The sequence below is a fragment of the Mus caroli genome, unplaced genomic scaffold, assembly GCF_978045245.1.
Source record: "Mus caroli unplaced genomic scaffold, Mus_caroli_1 scaffold_17, whole genome shotgun sequence".
Taxonomy (NCBI): Eukaryota; Metazoa; Chordata; class Mammalia; order Rodentia; family Muridae; genus Mus; species Mus caroli.
The window spans coordinates 56,412,052-56,425,601 of record NW_028227272.1 but is presented as its reverse complement, the minus strand read 5'-3'; the positions used below and the strand labels follow the sequence as shown (position 1 = coordinate 56,425,601).

General features: G+C 35.0%; 1 protein-coding gene across 1 annotated transcript; it reads left to right on the top strand.

Moving 5' to 3' along the window:
- Positions 1-2,113: 2,113 nt before the first annotated feature.
- LOC110287646 (olfactory receptor 5AC1-like) lies at positions 2,114-3,040 on the top strand. The gene has a single exon (XM_021154205.2). The coding sequence runs from the start codon at positions 2,114-2,116 to the stop codon at positions 3,038-3,040; it is 927 nt and encodes a 308-aa protein (XP_021009864.2).
- The last annotated feature ends 10,510 nt before the right edge of the window (positions 3,041-13,550 follow it).

Below are 13,550 nucleotides of genomic sequence, written 5' to 3'. Positions count from 1 at the left end.
ATAGAATAACAGGTCAAAATCTTTCCTTAAGCGGATATTCAATTCTGAGAAATAAACTTCTATTTATTTTAAAATTACATGAAAGAAAATTTCTGAACCTTTTAGCACACATAAATATCTTGATATTTGAAAATATAACAATTCTTTTGTTTTTATTTATTCATTTTATTTAAAAATTTTCATATAAAAATTTGAACTTCTTTCAGAAATTTCAAAATGTCAGAAATATCTGCTTATTCATACAATCTAAAAAATATAAATTATATATTTCAAGCAGACGCACGCAGGGGGAAATATTAATAACATTATTAAAATTAAGAGATATCTAAAATCTTTCTTTATGATCCCTATGTATATAATTATAGGTAAGTTTAATACAAATGTATGTATTACCAATGCTGAAAATTTTCTTACCTATAAAATCTAAAGGATTATGACAATTTCCCTGTATATTATTTCTGTACTTTATTTAATTTAATGCACAACAACTCAAATTATACTTCTAATTTTTACATTAAAAAAAATCTCCTATTGTATATGTAGCAGAGGACTGCCTTGTCTGTCCTTAGCGGGAGTGGATATGTTTGGTCTCGTGGAGGTTTGATGCCCCAGAGAAGGGGGATGCTAGAGGGGTGAGGTGGGAGTGGTTGGGTGGGTTAGGGAGCACCCTCTTAGAAAGGCAAAGTGGAGGGGAGCGGTGGGGTAAGCAAGTGAAGGTTGGTCCGGGAAGGAAGGCAAGATTTGAAATGTAAATAAGTAGAATAATTTATATAAAAAATATAGCACCACGACTTTGCTGTTCTCAAGTCTTATTAATATGTTCTAGGCAATTTTCCACCTACCCCTTAAAATATTCATAATGAGTGAACATGCACACATAGATACAGTGCTGTGTACAATTATCATTTATATGAGTTAGTGCTTATGAAATTTTAGTTGACTTATCCTTCTCTTTTTTTAACTATTTCCCTCAGTCAAGGCTCCACTACATAGCATAAAAATCAGAATTATTAATTTATTGTATTATATCCATCTTTTAATTAAGAGATTATTTAAAATTATAGTTTATTTGGCCACAATGTGATCAGAGTTATTTTTATTTCCATATATTTTGGTCTTCTGAAATAGTATACATTGTGATAATTTTCAATTCAATTGATAATAATTCTTTTGTGACTAATTTTTTTTTAATGCACCATGACATGTTCACCTGTTTCTATTTTTTTTATCTTAGCCAGAAATCAATTCTTTATTCTTTGTGTATATTTTTCTGTCCAGTGTTGTTTATATTTCCAGAGTATAACTAAAAGAACAGTAGGTTGGCTAATAAATATATATGTAATTCAAATAACGTGGATTGTGTAAAGTTGCTTTCTCAAAGGCAGCTGCAATTAGTATTCTGCAAGTAATTCAGGAAAGCATCAGTTTCCTCACCTTAGTCATCAGCGAGCACTTTGACTAATTTTAATTTATGCTACTCACATACATGAGTAAGGGTGTGTGTGTGTTTATGTTTTTTAATTTTCATCTAGGTATATGCAGTGTTTATAGTAAGAATCTATTCTTACGTATTTCCAAATGAATAGTTGACAGTGACAATGTAACCTACCACACCATTTAGCATTTCCTACAGTATAAAAACATGTATTGGTTTTTAAAATTCCCTTTATTTACAATCTGAGATCTGTTCCAATGCCTAGCCCACTTCTTTATTATAAAATATCTTTGTATCTTGGTTATAAAATATTTAAACCTCAGTTCAATATCAGTTAAGACACACTCAACTAATCTTACTGTTTATACTGTTGATATAGCAATCTGTTTTATTCACTTGAGTTTTAACAAGTTATTCAGTTCTAAATGCTGCAAACGTGTATTGCATTTGTAAGATTTAAAAGAATTTCCACCAAGTGTACATATTACTTCAGGTGTATTACAGTTTAATTGTTTATTGATTAAAGTTTCAATGCATAGTAGATAAATATCAAAATTTTTGAGTCAGGCATTAGAAACATCCATTTGGGATAGTGACAGTGATAACAACAATTTTATAATTTTTATAGAATTCTGTCTTTCCTGATTTCTTTCATTTTAGTGATTGTGGAGCTCAGCCATGGCAGAAGGAAACCACACTCTGGTCACTGAGTTTATCCTCATGGGACTCACCGACCATCCCACGCTAAAGGCTGCCCTGTTCCCACTGTTCCTTGTCATCTACCTCATCACCATGGTGGGAAATCTCGGACTGATTGCTCTCATCTGGAAGGACTCTCACCTCCACACCCCTATGTACTTATTCCTCAGCAGCCTGGCATTTGCTGACTCATGCACTACATCCTCTGTAACACCCAAAATGCTTCTCAACTTTTTATCTACAAATCATGAGATAACCCTAGTTGAGTGCTTTGCTCAATTTTATTTTATGGGTTCCAGTGCAACCACGGAATGCTTTCTCCTATCTGTGATGGCCTATGACCGCTATCTGGCCATCTGTAACCCCTTGCTTTATCCAGTGTTGATGTCTAATAGACTCTGTACTCATTTTATAGCCGTGACATACTTACTTGGTGTTCTGCACTTGGCAATTCATGTGGGTTTGTTACTTAGACTGACTTTCTGCAGATCCAACATTATACAATATTACTATTGTGAAATTTTACAACTTTTCAACATTTCTTGCATTGATCCAACAATTAACGTGTTTGTGCTTTTAATCTTTTCAATTTCTATACAAACCTTCACCTTTGTAACCATCTTGGTTTCATATATCCGTGTCCTCTTTGCCATCCTGAGAAAGAAGTCTGATAAGGGCAGAAGCAAAGCCTTCTCCACATGCAGTGCCCATCTACTCTCTGTCTCTTTGTTCTATGGAACTCTTTTTCTCATTTATGTTTGTCCTGGGTCTGGGCCTGTGGGAGACAAAGAGAAAATGCTTTCTTTATTTTATACAGTCATAATTCCTCTGCTCAATCCATTTGTTTACAGTCTGAGAAACAAAGAGGTTATAAGTGCTTTTAGAAGAGTAATGAAGAATACCTGATCATTGTATAACTTTTTAGATGTGTCTCCCTCACAATTTTATAAAAATAAGACGAAAACATTAATAGAAAAAAATAGGTCCTAAGAAGTGACATTTTACTGGGGGGCCAGTATCCTCTTCTGGGTATGTCCAGCTTTGAATTTTATGTCTGATACCCTAGTGATTCTTATCATATGGGTTCAGTGAAGTTCTGGTAGCACAGTTCATGAACACCTTAGCTTTTCAAATTAACTATTTTCTTTGGCTTTTCCAAATTTAAAAATGTAAATTTTCCATTTTCCTATGCTGTCCTGAGACTCAGGTGCTGAAATATGACTCTGATCATTGCTAACAAATATAGTTAGCCATGTACAGGAGTGAATAGTTTACCCCTCAGGACCTAGAAGCAAACAAAGTTTTTGACCTTTTAGTTCATGAAACAACATTGGTTATTGGATTAAAAACAGAATTCTGTTTCATGGTCGAATGCATTCCTAAGAATACATGTACTATTGAATAACAGGTGTATAAAGGAATTGAATTGTAAAAATGAAAGTTGTGTAACCATAATTTGTTGTTCAGCAACAAAATTTGACCTGTCTTTTATTTAGATCCCAGAATGCTATTTTTATCCAGGATTCTGAATACATATTCAATAACTTATAAATTTAGTGCAGTCCAATGCATCCCATAAAGTTGCCTGGCAATGATATTATTTTATCTACTAATTTTAGTAAGAGTTGGCAAGTGAAATTTAAGAGATAATCAGAGACTTGGTACCCAAATTGTAAAACTGAGAAACTGTGCCCATGAATTCTCAGCTATAATTATTGCGTATCCAAATTAGATGTAAATTAATTGATAATATATTGTCACAATTGTATATTTTAGTTTATATGAGTGTTTTTTTGTAGACATCTAATTCATCCTTTAAAAATACCCAATTATATTCTTCCAGCAAATTAATTTGTGAAAAATAATCATATCAACTGATTAACTTTAAGTTGTTGAACAGATAATAGGTATGTTTTATTCTACTACTTAGAAACAGCTAAGCCACATCAGTGGTTCTAACAAAACTGAAAGCTCCCTATAGAAATGTAGCTATATGGCATCTTATAAAACCATAGATATTTGATGATTTTTTAATAATTTAACCCTGTTTAATATATACATTATTGGAAAAAAGTCACCATGCCCATCTCTCCTTAAAATGAAAAGCCATATTTTCTCATTACAAGTAACTAAATTCATTCTCTTGTTAAAGTTATTTGTGGTAGGCATATTTTTAATCTTGACACTCAATAGGGAGAGAGTATGGATCTCTGAAATCAGGTTCATTTACAGAGTGATTCCAGGCCAGCAAGAGCTACACAGTGAAACTATGACTTTAAAAATCAAAAACAAACAAGCAGACATACAAAAAACACCAGTTAAGAAAAACAAAAAACCAAATTTGTAGTTATAGGAAATTTCAGAAATATTGAATTTTTTGCACACATTGTAATTTGTTTTCTTACTTTTGTTTTTTCAAAAATCTCCTCTCTAAAGTGTACTGTTGATGTTTTACAGTTGTCCAGAATACATAATTTATATATAGAAATACGTTTTCTTTTTTCTTATGCATGCTGTAATATATTTTAATCTGAATCCCCATTTTAAAATCTATGTCATTAAAATGTCTTTTTCTATTCCTAAAATCATACAAATGGCCTCAGTTGTTAAAAACATTGTTGCTCTTGCAGAAGATCCAACTGTCAGTTCTCAGCATCCACTTGACAGCTCATATCTTAGAACTCCTGTTTCTGAGAGATCACATGCCATCTTCAGACTCACATCAGCACCAGATCTCTCACTTGGTACTGCATCTATCTATCTATCTATCTATCTATCTATCTATCTATCTATCTATCTATCTATCTATCTATTTATCTATCTATCTACACACACACACACACACACACACACACATACACATACACACTCACACACACACACACACACACACACACAGAGCCACATGTGTGTGTGTGTATACAAAGCACTCATCCACACATAAAGATAGTTCTTTTAAAATTTACAAATATTATATAATTATGTCAAAATTCTTTTAACAAAAATACTCATATAATATTACTTCTAAGAGAAAAACTTAATCATCCACCTGTATAATCTTGTCTTAACTTGTGGTTGAGGCTCTTTCATATGGCAAATTGAGGGGCTTATCAATGAGAATTCTTTGAAAATTCAAGCCCTGTTATAGACAGTATAGACACAAGAGCTAAAAGAGCATTCAGTGAGTTAGTTATACTGTGATTTATTGTAAAAAAAATTGGAGAATCATAACATAAATTAGACAAGTTGTCTAGGATAGTTCTCTGAAAACTGGAAAATAAACATACCAGAAAAATACTATATATGTATGTCCTTTTGTGGTCTCATGCATGGTTAATGCGTAAGAGCCCACTGGCTGTCTTTTTAACTTTAATTTTATTTTTTTGAGAATTTCATACTTGAGTAATATATTTACCACATTTCTGCCCTTAACTTTCTCCTCTCCATCTCCTCTTTCCACTGCAAAGGGAGATTTCCCATGCCTGTTAGATACTCTATAGAACCATTCAAGATATCCACTTAAATGGAATTACACTCCATTGAAACTTTCTCCATGGCTTTTTCAAATATCCCAAGGGTTACTAATCTTTCCTTTCTCTCCCATCTCTTTATGAACCTACATCTTCTCTCCATAGTTACTATTGCCACCCTAGTATTTTGTATTCTTTCTTTCATAAAACCCGTGTTTTAGTATTCCCCTACTATTTTTCTTCTCTTCCTCTTTCCTATGGTCTCTTTCTACTTTCCTGGATTCTGCATTAATCAGGTTATATATTCAAATCTAAAGCCTCCAAGCTAAGATCCAGAAAGAGAGAATTTGTAGCATTCATATTTTTTGGTCTGTATTGCTTCACTCATAGTATTTTCCACTTTCATTACTTTTTCCTGCAAATTTTCATAATCCCATTTTTTTTGCAGCCAAATAGAATTCCATTGTGTATAACTACCTTATTTTAATTATCCATTCAAGTGTTGAAAGACTTCAAGGTTACTTCTAATCTAAATAGAAGGATTGTGTTTTCCTTTTGGCTTTGCCAGTGTGAACCAATTAATCTTAGCGCCAGCAGAGCTCTTCCTTAGACATGATGCTTGAAAGGTTTTCACTAAACTCACGTGGACTTTACAAAATCCTCCATTTTTGGACAAATAAGCTAATGTTTTCATACATGCTGTTTATGAGTTAGGGAATTGTGTGCTTTATATCTTCATTCTATAACACAGAAGAAATGACAAATGTATACCTTATAACAATGTAACATGGCATAGGAATATTGCTTTAAAAAGCAGCTATAGACTTTAGGGCTGTAGAATATTCTTCAGACATTTCTGCAGTTCTAGAAATGTCTGATATATCCCAACTTGTGCTACAGAGCTTGATCACAGCATTGGTGCTAGACATGCACACAGTACTGGAAAAGCAGAAAGACTAAATATGAAATGCACAGCAAACTTTAACTCTTATCACCAGAATAATTTGGAGTCACTCACAAATCATATAGAAATGCATTCTCCCAAAGCTCAAGATATTAATTTTCTGTAGTGTATTACTAAGGCAGGTGTGTTTTATTTGCTTTAACCAGTTAATAAAGCACAGATTGAAAATATTCTTATTAATAAAAACCTATAATTTAAAAAATTCCAATAAAACTTCAGGAGGTGTTTATTTTTCCAACTTTATATGACTCTTACATTTAACAGACAACATGAAGAAACTATACATGCCTATAGAAAGCTATATATATTTCTGTATGAAGAAAGTTCATCTACTTTTCAGTACTCAAGGCAGTCTATTCAAGTAAAAAAATGTAATTGTACTAATGCCTATTTTTCCAGATTTTGTGGTGAAACATTTAATCAACAATTTGAAGATTTATTAGATAAAGGGCTTTCACATAAAATAGTGCTAAATCTTAATATCCTGATATAAAAAAATTTTGCAGAGCCAGGCAGTGGTGGCTCACTAATTTAATTCCAGCACTTGTGAGGCAAGAGGCAGGAGGATTTCTGAAACTCTGTCTCGAAAAAACAAAAAACAACAACAAAAAATTGTAAGTAATTATTGTTTTTTTTTTAATTGAGAATAAGCACTGCTATCTAAAGACTCCAATTAAAGGCTTCCCCTAGAGAACTATGGACCCACAAGTTGAGCACATTGAATAGGTTTATATCTCAGAAATATGTAGTTGACATTTTCATACAAAGTCCTGGGGAATGGGTCTCACAGACACTACAGCTGTTGTGAAAGTGATTTCCATCTATTCCCATTGTTATTTTTGTTCAGTCTATGTACAATAACAAAGGCTATGAATGTCAAAAGTGGAGCATCATGAATCTAGGAAGCTGGGCTGCTGGTTGTTCCTGCCTTGCCAGTTTTAGAGCGTTAATGGGAGTAAAGAAACTTATATGGTGACTAACTGTGGGAAATAGTTTTTTTTTGTGCTATGTAAAGGACTAGGAAAAAACCCCTCGATCTTTAATTAGCACAGATTACTCTCTTGCACTTGGCAAAGGGCAATACTTCTTCTATGTCATTGAAATGGATGTAATTTTTAAAAAATTTTTTTAATTAGGTAATTTCCTCAATTACATTTCCAATGCTATCCAAAAAGTCCCCAATACACTCCCCCCCAGTACCCCCACCCACCCACCTCCACCCCTTGGCCCTGGCATTCCCCTGTACTGGGGCATATAAAGTTAGCAAGTCCAATCTAAAATCAGGGACTAGACAAGGCTGCCCACTCTCTCCCTACCTATTCAACATTGTACTTGAAGTCCTAGCCAGAGCAATTAGACAACAAAAGGAGATCAAGGGGATACAAATCAGAAAAGAAGAAGTCAAAATATCGCTTTTTGCGGATGTAATTTTTATTGTCTGTATATTCATACTAAAGCTTCATCTATTATAATGACAATGTTATACTATATTTCTTAAAAAGTTCTCTACATACTTATATAAAGGATATATGACTAATAGGAAGAAAGGAAAATCTGAACAAATTATGTACTGAGTATATGTATTTAAAACACATGTTAAGGGGCCCTAACTCCTCAGTCAGCCCCACAGCATCCAGAGGAATCTCCACTTCCAGGTGTTCTAACCAGGATCATAAGATCATAGGTGAGGAGGACACAACAACTGTTCCAAAACTACTGAGAGTAACTGGAACCAGCAGGATCCAGGGATGCAGGAACTACATACAACCAGTGGCTTCTGGTCTGAGCAGATTCTGTGAGCAGACTTTGGGAGAAAACTCCAAAGCCACTTCCACACCACCCAGAGGAAGCTCAACTCCCAGATGCTCTAACACACCTAGGATTCCAAGAGCTTGGTCACACCAGGATCTCAGGGTCCCAGAGGCAGCTTGACTCCCAGAAACTCTCACAAACCTAGGTTCTTAGGATATCAGGATCCCAGAATCAGTGGATCACAGAAACAGATGGACACTGAGGGGTTCTGACACAACCAGGATCACAGTAAGGACAGGATACAGTCAGATATAGCAAGGGCAGATACCACTAGAGATAACCAGATGGTATGAGGCAAGCATAAGAACATAGGCAATAGACACTAAGGTTACTTGTCCTCATCAGAACCTAATTTTCCCACCATTGCAAGTCCTGAATACACCATCACACTGAAAAAGAAAGATTTGGATCTAGTATCACTTTTCATAAAACTGATAGAGGACTTTTTAATTAATTAATTTATTTTTAATATTTTTTATTACGTATTTTCCTCAATTACATTTCCAATGCTATCCCAAAAGTTCCCCATACCCTTTCCCCCACTTCCCTACCCACCCATTCCCATTTTTCTTGGCCCTGGCATTCCCCTGCACTAGGGCATATAAATTTTGCATGTCCAATGGGCCTCTCTTTCCAGTGATGGCCTACTAGGCCATCTTTTGATAGATATGCAGCTAGAGACAAGAGCTCCGGGGTTCTGGTTAGTACATCATGTTGTTCTACCTATAGGGTTGCAGATCCCTTTGCTCTTTGGGTACTTTCTCTAGCTTCTCCATTGGGAGCCCTGTGATCCATCCAATAGCTGACTGTGAGCATCCACTTCTGTGTTTGCTAGGCCCCGGCATAGTCTTACAAGAGACAGCTATATCTGGGTCCTTTCAGCAAAACCTTGCTAGTGTATGCAATGGTGTCAGCGTTTGGAAGCTGATTATGGGATGGATTCCCGAATATGGCAGTCTCTAGATGGTCCATCCTTTGGTCACAGCTCCAAACTTTGTCTCTGTAACTCCTTCCATGGGTGTTTTGTTCCCAATTCTAAGAAGGGGCAAAGTGTCCACACTCTTGTCTTCATTCTTCTTGAGTTTCATGAGTTTAGCAAATTGTATCTTATATCTTGGGTATTCTTAGTTTTGGGCTAAAATCCACTTATCAGTGAATACATATTGTGTGAGTTCCTTTGTGATTGTGTTACTTCCCTCAGGATGATGCCCTCCAGGTCCATCCATTTGCCTAGGAATTTCATAAATTCATTCTTTTTAATAGATAGAGGACTCTAAGAAAGACATACATAACACCCTTAAAGAAATACAAGAGAACACAGGTAAACAGTTGGAAGCCCTCAAAGAAAAAAAAAACCACAAAAATCCCCTAAAGAATTACAGGAAAACACAATCAAGCAGGCAAAGGAAATGAACAAAATCATCCAAGATCGAAAAATGGAAATAGAAACAACAAAGAAATCACGAAGGAAGACCACCCTGGAGTTAGAAAACCTAGGAAAGAGATCAGGACTCATACATGCAAACTTCACCAACAGAATACAAGAGATAGAAGAGAAACTATCAGGGGCAGATAATATTATAGAAAACATTGACACAAAAGTCATAGAAAATGCAAAATGCAAAAGGCTCCTAAACCAAAACATCCAGGAAATCCAGGACACAATGAGAAGACCAAACATAAGGATAATAGGTATAGAAGAGAGCAAACATTCCCAACTTAAAGGGCCAGTAAATATTTTCGACAAAGTTATAGAAGAGAACTTCCCTATCGTAAAGAAAGAGATGACCATAAACATGCAAGAAGCCTACAGAACCCCAAATAGACTAGCCCAGAAGAGAAATTTCTCCCATCACATAATAATTAAAACAACAAATGCACTAAATAATGAGAGAATATTAAAAGCAGTAAGGGAAAAAGGTCAAGTAACATATAAAGGCAGGCCTATCAGAATTATACCAGACTTCATGCCAGAGACTATGAAAGCTAGAAGATCCTGGGCAGATGTCACACAGACCCTAAGAGAATACAAATGCCAGCCCAGGTTGCTATACCCAGCAAAACTCTCAATTTACCATAGATGGAAAAACCAAGAAATTCCATGACAAAACCAAATTTACATAATATCTTTCCACAAATACAGCCCTACAAAGGATAATAGAAAGAAAACACCAACAAAAGCAGGGAAACTACACCCTAGAAAAAGGAAGAAAGTAATAGCCACAGAAACATAATTCCACCTTTAACAACAAAAATAACAGGAAGCAACAATCACTTTTCCTTAATATCTCTTAACATCAATGGACACAATTCCCCAATAAAAAGATGTAGACTAACAGGCAGCCTACGTAAACAGGACCCAACATTTTGCTGCATACAGGAAACCCACCTCAGAGACAAAGATAGACATTACCTCAAAGTAAAAGGTTGGAAAACAAATTTTCAAGCAAATGGTCACAAGAAACAAGCTGGAGTAGCCTTTCTAATATTGAATAATATCGATTTCAACCTAAAGTTATCAGAAAAGATAATGAGAGACACTTCATACTAATCAAAGTTAAAATCTACCAAAATGAACTCTCAATTCTGAACATCTATGCTCCAAATGCCAGGGCACCCACATTCATAAAAGAAAGTTTACTAAAGATCAAAGCACACATTGTACCCCACACCATAATAGTGGGAGGCTTCAACACCCCACTCTCAGCAATAGACAAATAATGGAAACAGAACCTAAACAGAGACAGTGAAACTCACAGAAGTTATAAATCAAATGGATCTAACAGATATTTATAGAACATTTCATACTTAAGCAAAAGAATATACCTTCTTCTCAGAATCTCATGGTACGTTTTCCATAATTGGACATATAATTGTTCACAAAACAGGCCTCAACAGATACAAGAAGATTGAAATAATCCCATGCACCCTATCAGATCACCACTGACTAAAGCTGGTCTTAAATTCCAACAAAAACAATGGAAAGCACACATACATATGGAAGCTGAGCAATGCTCTACTCACTGGTAACTCGGTCAAGGAAGAAATATAGAAAGAAATTAAAGAATTTTTAGAATTTAATGAAAATGAAGAAACATCATATCAAAACTTAAGGGACAAAATCAAAGAGTCTTAAGAGAAAAATTCATAGCTCTAAGTGCCTCCAAAAAGAAACTGGAGAGAGCTTACACTAACAGCTTGACAGCACAACTGAAAGTTCTAGAACAAAAAGAAGTAAGTACACCCGAGGACTAGACAGCAGGAAATAATCAAACTCAGGCTGAAATCAATCAAATAGAAACAAAAAGAACTATACAAAGAATCAACAAAACCAGGCGTTGGTTCTTTGAGAAAATCAACAAGATAGATAAACCATTAACGAGGCTAACTAGAGGGCACGGAGACAGTATCCAAATTAATAAAATCAGAAATGAAAATGGAGACATAACAAATGAAACCATGGAAACTGAAAAAGCATCAGATACTATTACAAAAGCCTATACTCAACAAAATTGGAAAATCTGAATGAAATGGACAATTCTCTAGACACATAGCAGGTGCCAAAGTTAAACAGGATCAGACAAACCATCTAAACAGTGCCACAGCCCCTAAAAAAATAGAAGCAGTCATTAATAGTCTCCCAATCAAAAAAGTCCAGGAACTGATATGTTTAGTGGAGAATTCTATCAGACCTTTAAAGAAAACCTAATACCTATACTCTTCAAACTATTCCACAAAATAGAAACAGAAGGCACACTACCCAATACATTGTATGAAGCTACAGTTACTCTGATAGTAAACCACACAAAGGCCAACCAAAGAAAGATAACTTCAGACCAATCTCTCTTATGAACATTGACACAAAAAATACTCAATAAAATTTTTGCCAAAGGAATCCAAGAACACATTAAAATGATCATTCACTATGATCAATTAGGCTTCATCCCAGGGATGCAGGGATCCTTCAATAACCGAAAATCCATTAATTTTATCCACTACATGAACAAACTCAAAAAAAAAAGATCACTACATTAGCTACTGAAAAAACATTTGAGAAATTTCAGCATTCCTTCATGTTAAAAGTCTTGAAAAGATCAGAAATCCAAGGCTCACACCTACATATAGTAAAAGCAATATACAGCAAACCAGTAGCCAACATCAATCTAAATGGAGAGAAACTTGAAAGAATTCCACTAAACCCAGGCACTAGACAATTCTGGCCACTCTCTCCCTACCTATTTAATATAGTACTCAAAGTCCTAGCCACAGAAAATAGACAACAAAAGGAGGTCAAAGGGATACAAATTAGAAAGGAAGAAGTCAAAATATCGCTATTGCAGATGATATGATAGTATCCTTAAGTGACCCCAAAAATTCCACCAGAGAACTCCAAAAGCTGATAAAAAAACTTTAGCAAAATGGATGGATATAAAATAAACTCAAATCTTTGGCTTTCCTCTATTCAAAGGATTAACAGGCTGAGAAAAAGTTGGGGAAACAACACCCTTCTCAATAGTCACAAATAAGATTACATACCTTGGTGTGACTCTAATCAAGCAAATGAAAGATCTCTATGACAAGAACATCAACTCTCTAAAGAAAGAAATTGAAAAAGATTTCATAAGATGGAAAGATCTTCCATGCTAATGGATTGGCAGGATAAATATAGTAAAAATGGCCATCTTGTTGAAAGCAATCTACTGATTTAATGCAATCTCCATCAAAATTCCAACACAATTCATCATAGAGTTAGAAAGAGCAGTTTGCAAATTCATTTGGAATAACAAAAAAACCCAGGATAGAGAAAACTATTCTCAACAATAAAAGAACCTCTAGTGGAATCATCATCCCTGACCTCAAGCTGCATTACGGAGCAATAGTGATAAAAACTGCATGGTATTGGTACAGAGATTGGCAGGAAGATCAGTGGAATAGAATTGAAGACCCAGAAATGAACCCACACACACAGGGTCACTTGATATTTCACAAAGGAGCTAACATATCCAGTGGAAAAAGGACAGCATTTTTAACAAATGGTTCTGGTTCAGCTGGTGGTCAGCATGTAGAAAACTGCAAATTGACACATTCTAATCTCCTTGCACAAAGCTCAAGTCCAAGTTGATCAAGGACCTCCACATAAAACCAGATACACTGGAATTTATAGAGGAGA

What these genes read in the sequence shown, in the direction of transcription:
- LOC110287646 (XM_021154205.2), top strand. Translation starts at nt 2,114, where the DNA reads ATGGCAGAAGGAAACCACACTCTGGTCACTGAGTTTATCCTCATGGGA.